General features: G+C 39.8%; 1 protein-coding gene across 1 annotated transcript; it reads left to right on the top strand.

Moving 5' to 3' along the window:
* The first annotated feature begins 12,575 nt into the window (after window positions 1–12,575).
* Window positions 12,576–23,802, top strand: LOC308398876 (uncharacterized protein). The gene is made up of 4 exons (XM_080885744.1): window positions 12,576–12,687; window positions 16,803–17,518; window positions 19,637–19,813; window positions 22,253–23,802. The coding sequence occupies exons 2-4, from the start codon at window positions 16,822–16,824 to the stop codon at window positions 22,360–22,362; spliced, it is 984 nt and encodes a 327-aa protein (XP_080741870.1). The 5' UTR covers window positions 12,576–12,687; window positions 16,803–16,821; the 3' UTR covers window positions 22,363–23,802.
* Window positions 23,803–25,258: the final 1,456 nt, after the last annotated feature.

Below are 25,258 nucleotides of genomic sequence, written 5' to 3'. Positions count from 1 at the left end.
TGAAGTTGCTGGTTGATGCTGACATCTAGTGGTCGACAACACATCATCAATATCTTATCACTGCTGCAGGAAGACGGTAGCAGGAATTAATTACATGCATAAAAACACCAGATATAACAAAAGTTTGGGCTGCTCTTTGTTTCCCCCATTCTTTTTACAGCAGTTATTTATTATCTGCAAACCAAGAATAGAAGGACTAAAGGTTTCATGGAGGCTCATCTCTTATGATGGGTGTTCAGTAACCTTGGTTAAGTTTGCAGTTTTAGGGTAATTTCATTACAGTCTTACAAACAGGGGTTAAATGTAGCACTTCAGTGTAGTGCACTAATGATTTAATTAAGTGGCATGCCAAAACAAACCAGAATAAAGTGGTAACCTTGAAGATGGATTCAAGTTTGTACTGTGAGCACAACAGCCCATACATTGGATCAAACAAAAGCACGAGGTAGTAGAGGATATACAGAAGTAATAACTGGATAATATTATCATAGTACCTAAAGACTTTCCATTCTTGGCTCAACACTCTCTTTTTCATGTGTAAATAATCTGGAAGCTGCTGGATTCTGTGTTATGCTGCTTTAATCTGATATTTCAGGCTCTCTTATGTCACATGAAGCCCATAAACATGACAGAAATCATTTCAGTTCTTTGCTTTTGAACATCAGATTGTTTTCAGGATGGATTTTTTAAAAAAGTATCTTTTAACTGCCTTGGATGTCTTCCTGATACCTTATCTTGTGAATGATGGTTCAATAAAGGATGCTTGAGAAGAGTGTCCTTTAAAAATAGTGCTAAGAAAAACAATTCAACAATAGTTTGCTTAATCAAATTTATCAGTGTCCTAAAAAAGAAATGATAAACAAACACATCTGATTATAATACGGGTGCTTTTATGATGAATTTCAGTATAAATATCATGACTTCATAAAGGTGTGTCATGTTTGGCTGAGAGGGTTGCTTTATTTTTTAGCATATCAAAATATGGAATTACTTAGTCATTGTTTTGGTATCCAGTATCTCTACTCATCTACAATGCACTGATCTGACCCAAAGAGCATGAAGGAAAGCATGTCATCGTGTGCTATTTGTTTCCCATTAGTCCTGCTTCCTCTCACACTCAGCCACGTATGTTAAGTTGGAATTTCGTTCTTTAAGTGGACTAAAAGTGCAAAAAGAAACACAAACATCACATCAGCACTGGATTACTATAGAGATATTACTTGTAACGTGCCCACTGAGAATTATCATGCTTTTCTAGCTATTTAGACTCTCTTACCTCATTGTTGCATTTTTACAGCCCATTAAAATTGCAGTTAAGTCTGACTGCCCCCCGAACTACATTTTCCACAAGTACTTGTCTGCTTTCAGTATACAAACTAAGACAATTTTGCTATGTTTCCAGTTTAAAACAACCCCAAAATCCAAGCTGCGTATATAATTAAATTAGTGCTGTCAGCGTTAATCTCGTTAAAATGATGTTAAGAGCATAACCGCATTAACGTTAGTGAGTTAGCGTGGATCGCGTGCGTGTGGGGCTGGACAGTGCTAACACGTTAACGTGCTAACGGCGCTAACTCGCTAACGGAGATTTGGCGGGTTAATGCAGTTATGGCGCTAAATTAAATCTATTCACGACCTTTCCTTCCATGCCAAAAAACCCAAACAAAACAAAACAAATCACACTGAATAAGACCTGCAGCCAACAATCCCTACAGACTCAACAACAACGTGTTTTACTGGAAGAAAGAGATGTAAGCTTTACCATTGTAGCTCATTTTGTATTAAGTCATCAGCTGGAAGGAACCAATACCGGCACCTGTCACAGGACATGCCTATAAATAAACATGAACAGTGCACGTTTCATGTAGTACGTAAAACAGTATTTAAGGCAACACACATGAGAATTAGAGTTGCTTACTTGACCTTTTTCATAATATCTTTCCTGAATTATTAAAAGGCATTCATCTATTCCTTAGTGCCCATGTGAGAATTGCTTTTAAAAGTCTCACTAAACACTTGGATCAGTGGACTCTAAATCGGTGACAGTAAAGCATAAAGGACGCAAATGCAGACAAGATCAGGGAAATATAAGGAGTTCCGAAGTCTTATTATTATTGTTGTTATTGCAAATTAGCTTACCCTGCTGGTTGTCAGACAATAACATATAAAGGACTTGCGCAAGAGTGACTCAAACAGACAGGATGGCCCGGATAAGGAGTGGCAGAAAGTTGAGTGGGTGCAGAATGAGTCTGTTTTCATTCTTGAGCCATCAAATATTGTCATTTTGTCCAAGCCACTGGCTCCTCAGAAATGTGCCCTATATAGTGTCACTTGGAGTGGGAGCAAAGTGAATGCATTAAGAGACCAGTGCCAACTAACACGCTGTGAGCTACACGAGATGCAGACGGTATATGACAAAATAGAATCATTTTATGGCCGGGGATGAGAATGTGTCGGTGAAGTAGATGCTAAATCCAGCGCTCCAAAATGGTGACGCATACTGCAGACAAACGGGGAACGCAACCACCACCCATACTGCCTCATTGTTACCCTTTTAAACAGGACTATTATCTCTAGGCACCCAACACCGCTGTGTCCGCTGCGTCAAGGCACTGACGCCAAATGACATTTTGTACGTATCAGGCGATGCCAACGGAATCTGACAAACCGACAGTGTTTGACATCCTGGGATGAGAATGAGATGAAAAGGCTGAAGGACTCTGGTGGGTGGAAGAAGCAGAGGAAAAAAAACTGGACTGTGAGCAGATTGTGACATTTTACTGTTGCCATGAAACACAATTGTATCAAACAGCAAGAAAAAAAAGGTTTATTAGTGTCCATCACAAAATGGCAGGTGTAGGTGTATTAATGACAAATCAGTGACCTGGTGCAGTCACCTGATAACCAATCAATGAGTAAGTTCTTTCATTATAAATGCTGTCATCCATAGCAGTACTTCCTTTCTCTAAATGTATAGAAAACAGTTGCTCTCAACAGGTCTCAGATCTTGGTCATAAACCTTAAAACTAAATTGCCTTTGCTATAAGCAAGCCCATTAGGTGTGGAATAACCTGTTGGAGATCAGAGAAATGCACATCTTTATCTTAAAATCTATTTTAAAACCTGCTTTTTTTTTTACTGATTATGTCATATATTTTTACTATATGTGGCTGTTGCTTATTGCATTCCCTTTGTAGGTTATTAACTCTCGCCTGTGGTTTGTGCTCTTCTTTGTGGTTGCTGCCCTGCACTGATTGCCCTCACGCTAATCTACTCTGCTTATATGATGTCATATATTTAACCCTCTCAGGCCCAAATTAAGTTTTTTGTTGCTAATGCACAACCAAGTCCTGCAGTGGTACTTCTGAGTAAAGAAACTCATAAAATATGTATGTGGGGTAATCAGGTTGTTTGTTCTTAACTGTTGCAAATATGCAACGTCTGCCTGGAGAGGGTTAAACACGACGCTTGCCGCTCACTCGTAATTTAAACAAAAATTATTATTGAGCCCTCAGTGCTCACTTAGCGTTGCCTTTGCAGTACTAACCAGATCAGCACAACGTATACTGAGAAATCTGTTTTATAATTAGTACTGAAAGGTATATATACCTTCATATATATGTCAGCTTTCCTCTTTCCTTTTTTTTCTGCCCAACCCCTATTTTTTTGTTCTATCTGCAGCGGCCAGTTTCAAAAACAGGTGCCGCACCCATGAGCTGGGTTTGCCTCAAGCAGAAATCTTCAAGGCTGATGAAAAACAAACATACAAAAAATAAATAAATAAATAAATAAAATAAAAGGTTGCCACTGCAGAAGTGCCAAAGACTATAGTTCCATAGCCAAAACTCACTGCTTTCGGCTAAGGATATTAAAATAAAATAATATGTTTACAGCAAGTAGCCTTGTACAACAAGTAATTTACCTCTTAGGAAGTGAGGGTGGTATTTTTTGCAAATTACACGTTCCATAAAAAGGTTTAAAATTCTTCACTACACTAATTTAGGAAAATTGAAATTGATTTACTTAAAAACTTATGTCTGACAAACTGGTAAGACACTGATTGCATTTTAAACTAAATATTGAACTGACTCATTGAAAAATCAATGAGTTAACCTGTCAAAGCAGGTTACTTCATTGAAATAAAAAAAAAAAAAAACACCATGTGTTTTGGCAATGAGCTGATGTACTTTATTATTTTCGTTTGTTAGACAGCAAATCGAGAGGGAGCAAAAAGAAAAAGCTCAGAGTGGACGCGTAGTCAAAAAAAAGCTATGAAGTCAAGACTGCTTTTGTTTTGCCTACATTCACTGATGATAACGTCACATAACTAAGCATTGTTTTCTACTGTTATTAAATGTAGATCCTTAACCTGCTCTTATAATATTTTTCTTTTATAAAATTACATTTTTATATTTGTGTGTGATTGTTGGGGCAAAGAAGAAGTGAGGAACATGGAGAGCGATACAAGAGCAGGAAAAACCAGGTGGCCAAAAAAACTCTTACCAGCTTAGGTCTTGTAAAGTGGAGTGACAGGGTGATTTTCCATATCTGTACTGAATAGTGCTTGATGAGTTGGTGGACTGCCTTTGTGTGGTTAAGAAATGGAAACAATGTCGGGCATGTTTGTCCTTTTGTCTGCTTGGCTGAAAATTGTTCGTTAATTTATTTTTGCTAAATTCTGGTCATCTTGACCAAGCCTTTGCTTCGGATTAGATAACTAAAACTTAAACTCAAACTTAATACACCTAAAACTGGTCTTTTATATTGGAATCATTGGCTATTCAGTATAAATTATTCACTACAATAGGTCATCCAACTAATTAGTTTGCTTTTGAAGGTAAAAATTTTTTGTGTGTGCGTAAAAAAGATTTGTATGTGTAAAAAAGATTTGTGCATGAGTAAAAAATCTTTGTGTGTGGACTTAGCCAAAAAAAACCCCCTGCAAGTTACAAGTACGAATTTTGACCCTATTTTTCTTCCTTTCATCTGATCGGTCAATGTCATGTCAATCACAAATGTAACAATCCAATCAGAGAACAAGTACAAATCTTTTTTACGCACACACAATTTTTTTTTACACATACAAATCTTTTTTACACATACAAATCCTGATTTACAAGTACAAAATATTTATGACCACATTTTGAGCCCATAGAAATGAGGTATGAAAATGTGAGAAGCGTTGACTACATTTAAAAGCATATTCCATTAATGTTAATTGCAAGGCACTGTATGCATGACATTATGATTTGAGGCTGAGCCTCCCCCTGGGGGTGGGCACTTAATTTTCCCAGGGAACCACATGAAAAACTGGGACTATTGCGGACGGCTGCAACAAAGAGATAGAATTAATATTGAACACTATAGAGTTCATTGGTTTAGCCCTCCATAACAGTCCCAGTTTCTCATATGGCGCCTTGGGGAAATTAAATGGCTATCCTTGCACTAGCTGTTTGCTAGGCTAAGCTACTTCAAGTCAGTACTTTTTTGGGGAACATTTTTAATCAAGTTAGGCTACAAGTAATACAACTTGCTGTGTGGTACAACCTGTTGAAGAAGTCTCTGTTGTAGTTCGATACACAGCACTTATCAGTAGATAAGATAAGATCTGTGTCTGTGCATCACACTTATACAGTTTGTGCATGCTAACCAGTTTTGCTAACATTAGCTCATAACTTAACACTCCAAGTGCTCACGCAAACAAGGTTACTTCTGGGATCAAAAAGTAAAGATGGTAATGCTAAAATGCTAAACAACTAAATAAATATAAAATCAAGACTTCAAAGCAATACACAAAGCAATCGCAAGGGTTCCTTTTCTTACAAGGGAATCTTCCTTGCCACGATTTGTTTTTAGTGTTAGGAATATCTAGCTTCTTACTATTATCATATTATAAATAAACTCTTGGTTAAAAACTGCCATTTAGGACGACACCTACTGGCTATGGACAAAATAACCTAACTGCCTGACACACAGAGAAAAGTAAGACTGGACCAGTAGTTTACTGGGTTCACTTACAAGACAGCCGGTCAGGGCAGGGTTTCAGGTTTACAGGTAGAAAGCAAAAGCTAGGCAGCGATAAAACAGGCGATGGAGTGCTGCGAAGTTACAGTGCAAAAAAATCCGAACTGACAGAGGAAGTATTGTGAGCCAGCTTTATTTATTGAGGTGACTAATTAGTGAAGTGGAAGCAGGTGAGTGGAGAGGCAGAGAAGCTCAGAAGATGTGTCTGGTGCAGAAGGGGAGGTGGGAGCGACTGATCTAAAACGACAAGAGAGAAACGCAGAACAGAATCAACAACTGAGCTGTAAACCAAGACGTGTGTTTGCAAGACTTATTGATATACAACAGAACCTTTAAATTGCCATTATATAATATGTATGAAGCATGTTTAGTAACAAAAAAACGTAAATGAAGCTGTAGATTCAGTTCCGGTTTGAAAATAAGATTGGGCTGAGGTGTTTAAGCAATCGTTTCATTTGTATTTTTTAGCTTGAATAATTGATGCTTATACAAAGCTGTCCTTTGGCTCCACGCAGAGAATAACCTTGCAATTGGCTGCATTCCAGCTTGGCTGTTTACATGTACCTTCGACACCCTGTAACTGAGTCTCTCAACGTCCATTAATAAACCAGATTATTCTTGTGCCACCTGAGGTGTGCACTTGCCCACAAACACAGCACTTCAACAGAAAACAAGGGAGAAGAACACGCAGCCAGCTCTGCAATTTGAAGAAAAAATTATATTATCCAACATGGTAATTTATCTTAGGAGACATTTTGCACACATTAAGGAAATTATATTTGAGGAGTCGAGAATGTCTGTATGTCGCAGTGACCTTGTTTTATATTACCAGATTTTTGCATGAAGGATTACAGCACATGCTGTACTCTTCTGCCTCCTCACCGCATTTCACTGGCACTATTAAAATGCACTTTTTATTGACATCCTGACAATCACAGAAAGCTTGTGAGCTGCTTTTCTGTTGTTAAAGATAGTTGCGAGGAAGAAAAGAGATCCAGAAAACTCCAAAATAGGCCCATAAAGCCTTTATTGGCTGTTCATTATTCAGCCAGTGTATTTTGGGCCCGACTCCCTAATGAAGGCCGCGAGGCTCACATGTGTTGAATTCACAATATAGTGGAATACAGCTATTCCTGAGGTGGTATAAAAATAGGAAACGTTAGACTGTGCATGGTGTATATCTAGGTGTAAACCTAAAAGATGTCAAGGCAGAGCCATTCAGCTTTCCCTCCTTGCCTTCTGGGTCTTACTGTTTTCTGCCAGACACAAACCTGAAGGAGATAATTCAAGTCTGACAGCGAGGTATCCCCAGTGCTGCACAAATGCAGCCCTGCACTCACACTCGCACAACACAAATCACTTGCTGGTTGTGGGTTTTAAGAGGGTATCATTAATGCCTTTTGTGAGTTCACTGCAATATAATAGTTGGGCATAGACTCCGGATCCGTCTGGAAAAAACAGCTTTCCGGCATTTGTTTTAAAGGCTAACCAAAACCAGAAGCAATGTGAGGACTCATCGATGTAGCAGGAAGGTGCCAGGCAGCAGTTACTGCAACACCACAAACATATATTGTGATTACATGTCCTTTGTTTAGCTCACATAGAAGGCAATTGTCTTCATTTCATTTTCATGAAGACAGAGTCGAAAACCATAAAATCCTCATGAGGAAGCCGCGCAGAATTCGACTTGGTGGAAATTATGCGCTTTTTATAATCAACTGAGGAAATAAGTGAGAGCGTGCACAGTTTGGCTTTTTCATTATGCCTCTCCAAAGAGTTGCAAAGTGTTTTTGTTCAGACTGAGCCACAGAATCTTTAGCACACAGGGAAAACACTCATCAAATCTAATGCTTAACAGGCGGATCTGAGAGCGCCATTTCGGAGAACTTACTGGAAACAAGACTATCGTTTAAACTACACGCGTGAAACTTTAACTCAGAAGCACATGTGTGAAAATAAACAGCAATGAATCGTAAAAGTGAAAAAAATGAACACATCTTTTCAGCAAAGCTAATCTGAAACTAGACACTGACAAACATCCAGGGTTTGATCTGTTTTTCTGCCTGCCTAATCAGAGCGAATTAACCTCAAATGCAATAATAGCTCGAAGGATGCTTCAAAGACTCAGATAAGTGCAGACCCATTATGGTAGTTTGGCTGTTATACCCCTCTTGCAGCCATTTCCCTGAATGAGTCTCTCCAGTACAGCAAAAGCAGCCTCAGATCTCTGAACAAGCTCGTCCGTGTTCACATATTAAGGCTTATTTTCCTACGTCCTAATACTGCTGATAGATAATTCACACGATACCGCTGTGAGCACATCTTTATGTAACTAAATTATTAATCCAACACTGGGAAATTATATCTCTGGATTCTCAAAGTGAGCATGTTGCTGTTGTTGGGCGATTTCACTGTTTTTATGTCTGCAGCGCTTTTGTCTATCTTGAGTCTGGGAGATATATTTCAGGGAGCATCATCTAAATTTCCACATTTATGAATTTCTGGGTACTTGGGCTGTCAGTGTGCTGTACATAACTGTAAATTTACATTCAGTCTTTGATTTTTTTGCCATCAAACGATGTGTGCTCTGCAGCATATATTACGATGACAAATGGCAACACATTTCCCTATTCAATACGGACCGGAACGTATGCAGAAACATGTGGGGCCTGCACTGAAGCCTGGTTGAATGAATATATTCAGTGGTCTATGTTAGGAGAATCTGGTACATGAATGAGCCATACATATGAATGAATACATGAAAGTGCCAGATTTATTCGAATTAAAGTTGAAAATCCTTTCGCCGCCCTCATTACTCATTCTGCTATGGAGGTATTTGACAAGACTTTTAATGAAGAAGAATTCTAGCTTAATTTATATAACTAGATGTATCTACAGCGAGATAAGAGCTGGCTGAATCATCCAGAAATAGGAGCCCCTATACTCTGTTTCACTTATCCAGGCAGGCACTCCATCCTTTGGGATAAGAGACATGGTACAGTCCAATGTATAAATGTATTTATATGTGCTTGTACACCACTCTTCATTTAATCTTTAGTTATTATTCATCTCTACCTCTCTTTGACATCTGTCTACTCACTCCCAACCAGTCATGGGAGATGGCTGCCCCATCCCTGAGCCTGGTGCTACTGGAGGCTTCTTCCTGTTAAATGGGAGTTTTTCCTTCCCGCTGTCGCCAAGTACTTACTAAAAGGATTGTTGGGGTTTTCTCTGTATTATTGTAGATTCTTTACTTTATAATATAAAGAGCCTTGAGGTGAGTGTTGTGATGCAGTGTTGAAGTTTATCAGATTTTAATAAAAAGAACAAATAACAAGCTAAATCACATTGATTCAACATTTAAGACTATTTTATGTGGTGTCACAACATTTGATAGTATTTTTTTTTATGCCAAAGCGAAGAACTTCCCTTGACACCTGAGGAAAGAATGTGTCACACTGACATCTGCTGCTTGCGATCGCCCTTCCCTCCGTTTTTTGCACATATCTGATCAATTATAATTTGATAGACAGTGTGGAGCACCAACAGACATGAAGCAATATTTACAAAGCAATGCTAATTAGATCAGCTCTCCTGCACAGCCCTAGGAGTAGTTTTTTATGCTTCTGCTATTATCACACCGAGCAGGATTGTGTTAGTGTTTGTCCATGTGCGAGCCAGAGTAATACAGTTACTTCTTCATCCAGTTGAGACTCAATTTCAAGAATCAGCTTGAACTTTAACATGCTATTTTTGGAACTTGCAAGTGACTCCAAATTATATTATCCATCAGATACAGACTCACCACTTCATTAGGTACATGCAGACATGGTCAAAACAACCTGCTGATGTTCAAACTGAGCATCAAAATAGGGAAGAAAGGTGATTTAAGTGACGTTGAATGTGGCATTGGTACTTTTTTTTATGCCAAATGCACATTTCTATTTCTAAAACTGATGATCTACCAGGACTTTCTAGGGTTACAGAAAATGCCTTCGTGGTTTAATTAAGAGGTCAATGGAGAATGGTCAGATTGCTTTGGGCAAATAGTAAAGCAACAGTAACCCAAATGACCACTTGTTAATATTCAAATTAGGAGAAAAATGCACAGATGGGTTACAGCACCAGAACATCACTGCTGTAGCAGATTGGATGAATGCTGTTTGGTCTGCCGAATTTTTGCTGGAATATTAAAATGGTAGGGTCAAATCTAAGCCCTCTATCAGTGCTTCAGGCTTGTGGATGTGCCATAATGGTGTGGAGGCCCACTTTGGCTCACTTGAGCATCATTTAAATGCTACAGCCTACCCGAGTATTGCTGTGGACTCTGTCCATCCCTTTATCATCCCACAGTGTACCCTTCTTCTGATGGCTGCTTCTAGCAGGCTACATGCCATGTCACAAAGCTCGAGTCATGGTTTCTTGAATGTGCCAGTGAGTTCAGTGTATTCAGTGTACAGTCACCTGATCTCAATCCAATAGAGCATCTTTGGGATGCGATGGAACAGGATATTTCCATCATGGATGCGCAGTTGACAAATCTGGAGCAACTGTGTGATGCTATCATGCCAACATGGAGCGAAATCTCAGAGGAATGTTTCCAGCACCCTGTTGAACCTGTGCCATGAAGAATTAAGGCAGGTCTGAGGGCACAGGAGGGTCCAACCCGGTACTGACAAAGTGTCGGCTGACTGTATGTCACATATCACAGAAATGAGTGAAAAAATGTGTGAATCTATGCTACATTTGAATCTAGTTAATGCCAATGCCTCTTTTTTTCTTCAGATTGTGTTTTTAACTCGATGTTAAAACACATTAGATATTATTTTTGTTTTCTATGTGTTGCCTCTCTGTGCCAAGGTTTGTCTATGCGATAGCACAGTCACGTGAGTCAAATGGCCCAATCCTGCACATACAGGCTTATCTATTTGCGATGCAAATGTCTGAGAGCTAGATACTGAGGGCATTTCTCTCCAAGCAGCTCCAGCTCACAGGAAGAATTGCATGTATGATTATTTGCATTCCTCCCTTATTGTAATTCTGAAAACTGGTATGACTGTTTGCTGTTCTTATTGTCTAAATTCTACTGCCTAAGATCAAAGAAACAGAGACTTTGCTACAGTGCTTTTATCTATCCATAAAGCTACAGATCTTTTGGGCAGTGGGTGAAACTTGGCATTAAACGTCAGTAGTCACAAATGCACCCTTCTTCATAATGCATTCTCCAGGTTTCATAGCACCCTAACTTGCTTTTCCTTTAACCTTTCATGACTTTTGCACACTTTTGTTTTGCACTCAAGTTTGAAGGCTGTTTATCCTCCGTTCAAGATTTAGGCATTTCTATTATTCACATCCCTGATGAGGCTACATGATCCCATTAGCTTCAAACACTGGCAGGCCACATGAGGTGGCAGCGACAAGCTGTCTGTGAGGAACTCTGTGTGCTCGGAACAGTGGGCCACTGTTAAACCTCATCTATGGCAGTATATCAGCAGCTAAACAATGGCATCTTCAGTGCAAGATGATAAATAAACCCACGTGGTTATGATAGCAAAACACATGAGTACTTTTTACGAAAGTTAATGTGTTTGATTACTGGCTTATAACATGTAAAACAGGTAGGAAGTAATAACCGAGACCTGAACAGACAGCTCTGCTGCTTTTTTCATCTCGTTTTATTCATATTTCAAAGAGATTTTTGACATGACCTGTTGAAGGTTAGTTGTGTTGTGTAGCTGCTTGACTGAGGCGAGTCTGCAGTGGCTGAAGCTGTAAAAATAACCACCTTAAAGCACTTGATTTTGGACTATTAATGGCTGCCAGGTATTCTGTATAATGCTCATGCTGATTGGGCGTACTCTTTTGGAGAACTGGATGGGCTTTCAGACTATTTGATGGAAACCTGTAGTTTTCAATTTCATTAGCAAAGCAAGCACAGCCACTCCCTCTTCTTAACTCACCAAAACACGCCAGCTTTGAGTGCCACTTCACCAGCCTCGCTCGTTCGCACTAAATGAATTCAGCCTCTGCATGACTCACTTAATCGAGGAACGAGACAAAAAAGCAATCCTGGCTCATTTGACGCACGGTACCTGCGAGTTCACAAAGTCACACGTCACCTGGTAGCCTGATATAGACCAGAGACAAAAGCATGGATGAAACCCGAGCTTACCAGCCTCTTTTCTGTTACCATGACGACCGCAGCAGGAGGAAAAAAAAAAAGGCTCCGAGGACCTTTGGCAAAATGCTCCGCCCACTGGGGGGGAATTCACAGATCTAACCTGGCAACCTGGAAACCTGGCAACCAAAAATTAATATAATCAACTTATTTAGATGGCAACATGAAATAATGAGGTGGTAGCAAATTGACATTCCCCCAACCCTCTTTACTCGTACACCAATTCATTTTCATCCCCGTCCTTCGTGGCCTTTTCACGGCATGCAACTGGATGCGGTTCAGGGCGTGTTTCTGCTGCTGGCAGGTGAAGAAGCAGGTTGAACAGGTTCTTCCCTGAATGCCACTCTGTCGGGCCCTCCTCCCTCCCTCCTTCTCTTCCTTCTCTCTCCAAGCCGACTGCTGATTCACTCTCACATGTTGGCAGCTGAGTGAAGAGATTTTGTTGCCTGTGCACCTGTTCTCATCTGATATAGCCTAAGAATAAGGTAAGGATTTACTGAAGGAGGGTTTTATTTATTTATTTATTTATTTATATTTTTGTCTTTCCAATTCACAGCAAACGTGTGAGGCTAAAAGCTGTCGGGAATATGCTTTTCAGGACCATATTTACTGTTATTTTTTTATGAATATTCACAAACCCCCTATCTTCATTCCACTTTTTGTTTTCACAGTGGCATTGTGTTTGATGATATTTGATTTGGTAGCTGTAACATTTACAGTTACACTTAACAATTGGCCGTACCCCGCAGGTTTTGTCACTGCTTCTTATTTTGAAAGTGTAAAAATAGAAGATTCAAAAACTGAAGAGCTTTTGTTTTCAACATGAAAGTAAGAAAACAAGTTGGTTGCTAGGTGCCACAACGTCACAACGAGTGACATACATACTTTAAGACTTTATATAACCTAGGCAGGGGAATAAGTGGTTGCCAGTTTTTACAGTTAAGAGCCTTAGAGCGATGTTTTGTACATTTAAAAACTGGGATGGATGAACTATTGAGATCTTTTAATCCAGAGTACGCACACTTTAAGATAAAAAAAATCAATCAAAATATGGCCTAACCACACAAATGCATTGATAAGCAGAGTCAACAAAGATAATTTTCTTTTCTTCATACACTGTTGGGTAGGGCTGAGAGTTGGTTAAGAGTTCAACTGCTCTTAACCAGGAGTAGAAACACAGCTTGAAACTTCTGCTGTACGCAGAGGTTGCGTTCCACATGAATGTAAAATAAATTACAGTATATTGAGGGGTGATAATAACTTCAGACAGCTAAAATGTCAGATAATTAAGAAGGATACGCTGTCGCCAGGTGTTTACAGGAATCACATTAGTGTCCCTTTCAGCCTGCGTGAGTGTGTCTGTGTGATGTTGATGAAGGCACGGCTGACTGAGCTGTTGAGATGATAGCTTGCGCTCTGACAGACTGGCATAGTGGGAGCTCTTTTCAACAGATGGCTTCTCTGAGTGCGAAGGGTCAGAAGCAAAATTCTCTCCCCGTTGCCGTGAACTTGCTGCTGCGCGAAGACTAGTTGGCGGGTCAAAATATTCTCTGGGCGCAGCTCGCTGCTGTAATTTCTTTTTTTCTTAATGGTTCAGAGTAGTTGTTGTTCATAGCTATGCACTGTGTCACAGGATCAAAGTGGGCATAGCTGGTTTGAAATTGCACGGCCCACATGTGCCATCCAAAGATGGTGGTAGAGTCTGTGTCTGAACAGGTCAGCTGCACGATGTTTTTCTATGTGTTTTTAAAGCGAGTTGACAATTACCAATAATACTCTGGTCTTTGCATTATAGAGAAACTACTTCCATGCTGATTGTGTGCTCATTTGAACATTGAACAATCAAACAACAAAACACAACAGTGACGCTGCTGAGCTGCTTGTAAAACTGGTTCCACATTAACTGGTTTCCTTTACACGAGCTTCTCAAGATGCCTGCAGCGTAATTAGACTTTTCTCCTCCACAGAGTGCTCAGTTGAGAGCTGTTGTCTTAAAATTGATGGTGTACTGTGAAGACGCGAGACGGGAAATGTGGGGAGAAAGAGGAAGGATGAAAAGTTCACACAGTATTCCAAAATCCATTAAGCGACGGGAGAGGCAGGAGGTGCATTAGTGTGTCACTTAAAAGCGCCACTTTGTTATTTTCCACCGCTGCAGTGTTATGAGCTCTAACTTGTTCCCGCCATTCTGCTGCTGGACTGAAACATTTTTTTGTGTGTGTTGCACGATCGGCGAACACGAACGAGCCCGATTGATCCTGCGGCAGGCTGAAAAAGCAAAACACACACGTCCTCCCCCCCCCCCGCCCATTTGTTTCTCAGAAAACAAAAAAAGACCAGCACGAAAACAAAGTCGTCGGATGATAACAAGCTTGTCGAAAAGCTAACCAGCGATTGAACAATCCCTGGCTGATTGTGAGTTGTCAGTCAAAACAACTGAGCAGTGCTATTTTAAAGCTAACATCAGCAGTTTCAAGGAAATACAAACTGTATTCAAAACATAACGAATATACACGCTTGGGTTTTCCTTTTTGCCAGATTATCAATCCCGATGAGCTAAAAACAAAGTACTTCCTTGATATTTTTAGCACCTTTGTTGAACATGTCAAAACAGGTAAAACCGGAAATGTGAAATTCCCAGATTTGCAAGTGAAGCCTCTGTTGCTCCAGGCGCCAATGTTACACACTGTACACTGAGCCTCTCGTGCTGATTATAACAAGCATGAATTTAGAACAAAGCAACTGATCAACAAAGTGACTCACAGCAAGAGTGCCCTGTAGGGATTTGCAGTCATTTGTGTACTGGAGTGAAGCCGAGGGGAGAACACATAGCTCACAGGGCACTCGCACAATTCACACTGTCAAAAAGCCACAGATCTCACCAGAGATTGTGTCGGGGCTATGCAGACATCGTAGGGGATGACTGCTTAGAAATTTGCCAACAAGCTCCCGAATGTGTCCGTTGAGCAGCTCTCTGAAAGTCAGGTGGTGGCGTGGAATTCAAGGATTTTTATTATGACTCATGTCAGTGAAGCTGACCTTCACCCCTCAAGCAGGTGTTTTGGTTGCATTTTGGAAAATGCGGGGAAGAAAAAAAATCAGGCTGGAGATGTTTTGTTGTTTTTGAGTCTTCCAGTGTGGCCAGGCGGACTTTGAAGGCTGTGATGAACACACATTTAGCACCTGTGGGTCCTTCCTGATGGTGCTTATACTCAGCAGGTGGTAAACAGACTTTTCAGACGCTCAAAGAAAACAGGGGGGGAAGGAAATAACAGAAAAGCTGTTTTTCATCCTTTAGCTTTTATTTGAATCAAAAATTCATTTTGTGCCCAATCTCCCTATGTTTTGAAGAAAAAAAAAAAAACACATTAAAGCAACAAAAATAAACAGCCCGTCGGGAACATGTCTGTCAATGTGCAATTTAACAAAACTCTGGTAAAGTACAAGTGTAGAACTGGGAAAACGAGGACTTGTAATTGTTATAATCCACAATATTAATTAAAATTATCACTGGTTAGGTTAGGAACAATGCAATGTAAATGTCATGCATCTTTTTCTAATTATAAAAATAGCCCATGGTATATTAATGATAATATCACATCCACACTCTTTTTAGAGGGGCAGGTTTGCTCGGCTATCGTTAGCTTTGATGCCCTTTTGGGAAATTTTACAATGCAAAATGGATAAATGTTGCAGCTGAGTTTTGATCGTGTAAAAAGCAGATTGCAAAGTAACTTTAACTTTAAAAGTCGGGTTTCAATGTTTCTTGACGATGGATATTTATCTGCTGGAGGTGGTCACGGGCACGTGGTGCAATCAGCAGCTTTCAAAGAAGTGAGGAAGATGACCTTAAAGAAGCAACTCGCACGAAGGTGACCTCGATGAATAAATCTGCGACAAAATGAAAATAAAAATTCCAAAAATAGATGAACAAAATGAGTCTTCTAAAAGAAGTTATGCAGCCCTCAAAAAACAACCAAACAACCAAACAACCAACCAAACAAACAACCAACCAACCAACCAACCAACCAACCAACCAACCAACCAACCAACCAACCAACCAACCAACCAAACAAACAAACAAACCACTGAGCTTGGCAGTGACATCACATGATGGAGTGAGCTGAAGTTAGTGTCAGTATTAAGGTATACTCTCAACCAAATGTAGAAATATTGAAGTTGTCTTCATTGTTTTTGGACAACAACAGCAGACTGGGCTTTCCTTAAGACAGCCTGTCAATACAGCTCATCCAATGACATTTCTTATTGACTAATACTTTTTCCAGACACTAACAAATTCTGTTCAGCCTCCTCCTTATTGCCACGGGCAGGTTGTCATATCATATGGTATTTGAGTTACTGAGTAGTTACTAAGGATACTTTCAATTAAGCTGACATAGTTAGTTGTGGCTAACTCCAAAGGCCCTTAACATCCTGTTAAGAATAATCTCTGATTAGCTTTCTTGTACAGACATATATACATACATATGCTACGATTGTTACAGACGATTATTATTATTATTTTATCATTTATGTTTTTAAATTAACAATTTGTATTTAAAGAAGTCAAATAATGCGTATGTTTTTTCATGTGTTTCAGAGTAACAACAAAAGGGAAAATGAGACTTCTGCTCCTTCTCCTGCTTGTCCAAGCATTCCACCTGGCATCACTCCAATATACAACAGACTCTCCAGGGAGAACGATTGATAAGAGTTGGTTGCGTGCACGAGGCAAAATTCCACAAGGAAGTGAGAATGCTACGGTTACTAAAGGAAACGATGAGGGAGCTGATGTTACAGAGTCAAATAATGACTACAGTGGGACAGCATCTGGCTCAATGGTACCATATTCAGGAGAAGAGGAAAACAGTGGAAATGAGAAATGGGAGGATCAGAATGTTACCACCACGACCCTGAGTCCTGAAGTTCAAAACGGTACGATCGAGCTAACCGAGCTGCCGCCGACCACAACCACAGATCCCACAAACACAAGCCAGATCAACATGACGGAAACTGAAGGGGAATTTAATAAAACGCTGACCCCGCGAAACTCCACCAGCTTCCCAGATTACTCTAATCGCACAGATTTAGAGTCACAAACCTCAGTTCCAGAGACCAACACTACAGAAGAGCACACAACAACCAGCACAACAACTCTGACCACAAAAGCGGTGCCAGGGATGAACGCGACAACCACCACATCTTCACCTACAACGGTGTTTCTTCCCGATGTCCCGGAGACTACAACTGCTGCTGCTCCAAACACGCCTGAGAAGGTCAACAAGACTGACAAAAGCGCGGGCAGCTCCGATACAGGTACTGGTGCAGTCTGCGTAACAGAATCTGGTCCACATTTGTGTGTCTGATCCTGAAGGCAAAAGGCAGATGGACAGTCGGAGAATATGCTGTCTGTGTGAAAGTTTTAGAAGATTTTGACTTGACTTAATTAATGCGGGTTGAGGCATCAGAATAAGATCCATGAGGCGGCAAAGGAGGATTTAAAACTACTTAGCGATGACCTCTATGCTCGGTGCTCATGAGGAAAATATTATCATGTCATATGTTTAACAAATTGCTTTTTTACATCCCTTTCCTGGGCCATATTTGCCAGCATCTATTTTCCCACTGGAAGAGGACAAATACACCTTTTTTTTAAAAGCAAAGGTTGGATTGGGTTTCAAGTCCTATCGAGGTGGCTGCTATGAGCAAAGGAGTCTATTACAACCACCTTCTCAGCCGAACAATGAAACCCTGTTTTAGGGGGGAAAAAACTTGAAAGAGAAAGCGAGGGACTGAGGTCAGAGATACTTGTGCAAGGGCGTGAGACTGGACTTTGGTGTTGACCACCAGATCAGGAAGATAAGACTGGAAAGGAAATTTATATTTCTTAATCAGTGCGTAAGCTAATAGAAGACCACAGTACAAAAAACAAAACCTTTGCAGAGCTGGTGCAGTGGGGATTAAAATGACACAGCTCGTGGACAGATGGGACAGTAGGACATAACACTAACAGATGATGGCAATAGGCAGCAGGAAAACAGATGTGAAATTGTGGGCAGCACAAAATGATAAAAAAAGCTCCATAGTTATCATGACAGGAACAGCATGTGCACAGAAACTGTAGAAAAGCACAGAGTACAGATAAACAGTCTATATGTAAGATCCCACAAGGCACCTTAGCTTTCTCTGACACTAACTGACAATTAGCTAATCACCTCACTTACTCAGCTACAATCCATACAGACCTGTTAGTAACTCTGTGTGGGAAATGCCTGTGGGAATTACCTAATAATGGGGTGGATGACATGGGTAGCTTTTAAGGATATCCTAGAAAAATACTGAGCTTTTTCAAGGTTTCCAGATTCATCCTAAAGAGAACACGACGTGTATCTGTGCCAAATTTCAGAGCAGTCCAGTTCGTAGTCGTTGATCTACGATACCGTCCATTCAGTAAAACTGTGAACAACTCTCTACACAATTTTAGACTAACTTTATTTGCCTGTGTTTGTACATTTTTGTCATCATGAGATGAAAATTTAAGAAAAAACTGATAACTTGCAGTTCAATTTGTTTGCCAACCTTAAAAGGTTGCGAGCTAACTTAAAAATAATTTCCCAGCAGGAGCAACAATTGCTAAAATCTTTATTTCCACCTACGTTTCATTATGTTTACTTTAAAGTAAAAAAAAACAAAAAAACTTGCTGCTAAAGATGACAAGAATAGAAAAACACTTAATGAAACAAGTCTTGTGGTTCAGCCTGCCTTGGATTACGGGTAAATTGATCCTAGCAAGTCTGTCAATTGAGCCGTTTCTAGATGAACAAAGTCACTGAATTATTTATGTGTGAGCCCTGACAAAATACCACTCGAGTATTTCTCTGTCAAAGGATGTTGAAGACGACTCTATCACTTTCAAAAACAATTATTTTCCACTGCTGTTGCCTTGGACACATACATTAAAATAGAAGAGCAGCAAACATTTATGTCATATACAAATAAAACCCAATTTTTTTTGAAAAAACAACAACAACAAAAAGTCAATAGGCTAGTTATTGTTTCACAGTTTCCATTTAAACAGTTGTTATATATAATTTAATGACAACTTGAATGCTATTCATGAAGTATTCAGCCAAATTTCACCACATTTAGATTACGATCACAACCTGCTGCCTTAAAATATTCAAATGTATTCCAGAAATGATCATGAATTTGGCATGTTAATTGCATTAATTATCACAGCGTAAATTATACAATTCTGAATAATTGTGATGTATCACCATGCAATGCGTTACGGCTCTGAACGCAATTTGAAAAACACATTTTAGCCATAATTAGTCGACAATTATCCCTCAAAGATGCCAAACGATGTAAATAATTTCTTGTTGACAAATTATCTGTGACTCTCTCCCACCCCCACAACCCTTCACTCCTCAGACGAAGGTTTCGCAACAGATCCCCAGATCAGTAAACGACACAACGCCTGGGGAGCAGTGCTGGGAACAGCCGTGGCTGTGACATTTGTGGGACTGGTGGCCTTCGTAATCCTGAAGAAGAAACAACAGAAGGCCTTCTCTCACAGGAAGCTGGTTGAGGAGTATCCTTCCGAGCCAGGTATGTGTGTTCCTTCGCGCTATAAAGTAACAGATCGTTCGCTTTAATCAGGGTTGCCGACTTGATAGCTATCGAAAGACTCTCATATTTAATAAAACGTCTGGCAGCAGACTATTAAATTATGCCGAGAAATGTAGTGCTGAGATAAAACTGTGCTAAATATGCCTTTTTCAGTGCTTCATAATGAGCCACTATAACTCACTTATCCCCTCGTATTTAAGGTAACTGGCTGCTGGATAGTGCCGCAGTCCCCTTTACAAAAAGAAAAAAAAGTTGGCTGTTTAACATAGTGACAAAAGAGAGAGGTGCTGCTCTCTCTTACTCTCTCTCCCTTTCACATACACACACACACACACACACAAGTGCATAACTAATCCTGTTTTAATAAGGCAACCCTCCCATAATAAGGTAACCTCACCATGCAAAATAGGATCATGTACTATGATAGTTTCTAATCTGTTGCTTTCCTGCCATGAACTTAGAGGGAAACAGCACTTTGTTGTCACAGTTCCCCTACACGCCCTCGTACATAACCTTCCTTCATCTCCAGTTAAATTCATTAAAGTGCACACAGATATGCACGTGGGACTCATGACTACACGGGCGATTAGCTGGCAAAGTGCATCTAGTGAAGGCCGGCTTGAAAATGTACCTGCACTTTCCAGATGAGTCACATTCCATCTTAAGCCATACACCCACGACAATGTAAGAGAAACAGGGTGGCAACTGAAAAACATATACTCTTGACAACACCCAACATTGTTAAAAGAAACTCCTCTGGTAACAAAGGCAGAGTTACAAAATGGAAAGGAAGAAAACCTCTTTGGTAATGCAGTCGCTCAGTATTGCGCAGTATAACTCGAAGAGTGTAGAGCACTTGATAAACTGCTTGGCAGTTCACCAGTAAAGTGACGTGATATGACTGCCTACTTGCAGCCCATGTATGTAAATTATGCGCTTAATGCAAACAAGCCCACAAGCTTCATGTGCAGAAATGAATGATTAAAAGAGCTCGCGAGAGGCAAGAGGTAGCCAGACACTGTGGGTCTGTGTGGTTGTTCCTCTATGGCTGTTATCATCCAATAACCTTGCTAGTACTGCTACCCCTCGCTGGAAGCGAGGGGCAAGAGTTGTTTTCTGCATGTAGTGTTTGTATCTGTGTGTGGTAAACTGTCATCAATTGTACATGTGAGCCAGAGAGTCTCAGGCTGAAGAAGCGTTTTTGAACTTGCAAACACAGTGTTTTTCTTCCCCGGGATTTATTTCAGTGATAGAAACATCAAGTGCTCAACTGATCTCAGTGTTGTCATTGATGTCAGTGACATTGCCTCATACAGGTATCAAATATCGGAATGTTTTTAATAACAACAAGCGTCTGTTTTATGACACAGCAGATTTAAAATAGCAAGCTAATGGTTAAAAGAGCTAACTATAACTGAACAAAAGCTAGGGGACATTTTTAATACCGAAGTAGTCTTACCTACAAAAACGTGGATAATTTATGTGTTAACACATTGCCACATTCTACCCAGGAGTGGACAGACCAGCAAACTCATCTCAAGGTCAGACCATTTAATCCCCAGCAAAAGCAAAATTGCAACAACCCGTCCACCAAAAAACAAAAGTTGACCATTATATGTGTTATTGATGAAAGGGTTTTCAAGTCAGTCTGACAGGTCTGTGGGGGTACATGAGATTAAAAAAAAATGGAACTGGTGACTTTTAGAATCGCTTACACAACACAAGTCACTTTAGCCCTGGCCTTTACAATCGCTCCTTCTCTTCTTAGACTCTTCGTTTGCACAAGCAAAGCAACTCCAGAAAACAACACAAGTAATATAAACCCAACATAAGATTGTTTAGGATTTATTACCTGTCCTTCTTGCTACACTGAGTATATTTTCACAGCAGATCCTTAAGGGCTTGCGACATTATCTCTGTGATGCAGTTATTTTCAGGTTAAGTGTAATTTATGTCTTAGGTGTGTCCACTTACCTTCGATCTATCTTATTTATTAATCGGAGTTAGGTGTAGTGATTTCCTATAGGTGCAGAGGAAAACAATTATTCAGCAGGGACAATAGCAGCACATTCAGGAAAAGAGCTTTGTGTTATTGATTTTTGTTAAGGTTATTTCAAAATGGAGCCTCAAGAAGAGAGCTCTTGCTCTTTGCTTTTAGGGTATGTTTTTGCTGTCAAAGCCACTGTGTAATGGTAGTGTGTTAATAAATCAGTAGACTGCTCCTTTTTGTGTACTTGGTTACCTTATGCTGGAAATAAAAGCATTACAACAGAAAACCTAGGAGTCAAAGACATAGGATTGGACCACTGACAGCGGTCTACTCTTTAATCTTCCACCTCAACAAGTTAATTAGAGTACTTTTCTTTTTGCAAAAGACAAGGTGTATGCTATAAATATTTAATATTGTCTACTTTCCAGTTCTCAGATTAGACAGCAGTGAGCCTATGGACTTGAAGTTTGGTGCCTACTACAACCCAGGAGTACAAGGGGACACCATCCAAATGTCCAACCTTCCAGGACGCCGTTGAAACTACAAAGTCATGAACTCCCTTTCAAAAAATGTTTGCCAGCTATGATTATTGGCATTCAGTAGACAGCTTACTGTCTAATGTGTGGATTTTTGTAAATAAGATGGTCTGAGAGTGGCATTTGTGGATGGGAATTACAAAGTGAATTATGTAGGTCTCTTGTCAGCCACAGATGATACTTATGTCAGATTATGTATTACGTTAATCAGATTTGCTGTATTTAACTAGGAATCACTGAAGGCAATCCATCTGAGTACACCGAGAAAGCCAAAATGAGCTGTTAGCCATTTATGTGTGTTGCCAAAGGGAATCAAAGACAGTCTTTCCTAATGAAGAATTTGCTTAGCAGTCAGTGAACAATGTCAAAATCAAAAGTTTTTGCCCTACTTTTAAACATATTTGTGTGAATGGCACCAACAGAATTCAGTTAATGACCAGCAAAACAGAAACATTAGCATAAAAGCACATCAAAGCACAACGAGGTTCCAGCTGATGCAAAATGTTTGAAAAAAAAAAATAGCACTGATGTCCTGCCGTCTAAATAGCAGACGACACAGCTGGCCTATCGAGGCCTTTGCAACAAAATTCAGAAGCCGTGGTGAACAATAACATTATCCATATCACCAATCACATGCTGTTACAGCATAAGGTAGGCAATAAGCAGTTAAATTCAAACTGTGCTTTTCAGATATTCCACAACTGGCAGTCAGAGTCAGAGAATTGAAGCGTCAAAGCCAAAGACTTCAGTTTGTTTTCTACACACTAGTGACTGAGAGGGAGGGAGGCTGGGTGCTGCGTTGTTATTCATAGGCTGAGATTTTGGTATTCTGGAAGGGAGCTGTGTATTTGGTCTACGCACTACTCAGAAGCAACAACTATATCAACATAATATACCGTTTAAATCTTCTGACCTCCAGGTGTCCAAACACAGATTTGACTTTCTCGTAGTGACTGTGTGCACATCGGTACATACTGTTTACCTGCAGCATAACCACAGCAAATTTAGAAAAAAGGCTAGCGTCATTATTATTATTATTTTTATTCTTCTATAATTTTGCTTCAGAAAAAAGCATCTCTTATTTAACTGCTCCACTGTGGCTGGACAATAGGTAGCTATTAACTCCATTCTGTATGTATTGAATGCAACTGTACAAGAAAATCTAACAATATTGCTTATTTCTACACTGGTTCTGTTAACACACATGCTTTTTTAAAGAAAATAAATCCAGATATATACATATCTTTCAGCTCACTCAGTCCTTTCACTCATCATTACCTGAGTGACACCAACACTCAATCAATATGCTTCCTTTCTATGATTGATATGTACCTCAGCTTTGCCCTAATAGTGAATAGACAACTGTCACACACACACACACACACACACACACACACACACACACACACACACACACACACACACACACACAAATATATACATATATACTGTGGTTAGTTCAGCAGACATGTTGGGTCTGCTTCCTTCCTCTCTAATTTTACACATCAATCAGTGCATGAAGTAGAGGTCTGCGCGGGAATGTTTTTTTAGTCCCGCTCCCGCCCGCTCCCGCAAGGTTTTGTACCGCACCCGACCGCTCCCGCTGTATATTCAGTCTTTGTTCACCCGCTGCCCGCTTAGAATAATTTTCTACCCGACCCGACCGTTCCCGCTAAATTTAGATCTGGTTTCCAAAATCTCACATTTAAATGGGGTACCACCAAAAAATAGAGATAACAGATAAAACTGCAGGTTGTGCAATGATTGTATTTATTTTTCTTAAACAAGATGCATTTATCTGTCAACATGCAACATTTATCTTTTAACATGGAAAACGTGTTGCAAAAATAAAATAAATAAAAACGAATACAGCATTGTGGCCTACTTGTTATTTTTATGTAAAATACAAACGTAACATTTTTCTGTCAACACAGTAGGGAAAGTGTCGCGAAAAAAAAAAAAAGTCACTTAAAATTGTAAACAAAAGAACAAAATAGTTGGCCACTGCGAAATTAAATGGTTGTTTAAACTATCAGTTTAACGAAAAAATGTCCCAATGTCGAATTCAAGGTCTCTCCTACAAAAGAAAATATGCATATATAAATACAACAATAAACGACATCTCAAAATTATAAACTATTAATCAAATGAACGAAACTTACTTAAAAAATCCAAATTATTTTAAATTTCCATGCAGGAAAAGAATGTCACTGACTGATGAGGGTTTCAGTACTGAACGTCTCTCCTCCAAAATCCGACCACAAAGGCTGAATGCTCTCTCGGAAGGTGCACTCGTTGCCGGGATGCAGAGGACAAATCTTGCAAGGTTGTTCAGGGCAGGGAACTGGGAACTGTTGGAATTCCACCACTGCAAAATGTTTTGTTGACTTGATAATTCAAGTTTCATGGTCCTGTACTCCTGAATCTGAACATCTAGTGATTTTGATCCACATGATTCTTCCTCTTCCTCCCAATCTGAAAATTTATGAAGAACAGTAGGCCTTTTGGCAGGTGTTGGTTCAACATCCTCATCATGTGCATGATCAAACTTTAAATCTTCGATCATCTCCTTGACTCCCTGTATCACATTCTGTCGCCCTCTTTCATCTAACATTCTCAGACCTCGCAGATTTGGTGTCAGAAAGGTTGCTATTTTATAAAGCATGTGAACAGAATGGGATGAAGTGCTGTCTGCTGACAGTAATTCTTTCAGCCGTGTTACACAGACGGTTGCAATTTCAGAGAGCAGAGGGTCTTTTGTGGCTGATGTACAGTGCTCAATTAATCGCACAGACCACGGAAGAACAAGTGAGGCACTGGGAGCTGTGTTATCAGTTTCCAAGTTGTCAGTTGCCTCTTTGAAGGGTTTTAGGAATGATACTAGTAACTTAAGAGTAC

The sequence above is a fragment of the Rhamphochromis sp. 'chilingali' genome (assembly GCF_963969265.1).
Source record: "Rhamphochromis sp. 'chilingali' genome assembly, chromosome: 6".
In the NCBI taxonomy this organism is placed as follows: domain Eukaryota; kingdom Metazoa; phylum Chordata; class Actinopteri; order Cichliformes; family Cichlidae; genus Rhamphochromis; species Rhamphochromis sp. 'chilingali'.
The sequence above is the reverse complement of the archived record's forward strand: the minus strand, read 5'-3'. Positions and strand labels throughout refer to the sequence as shown.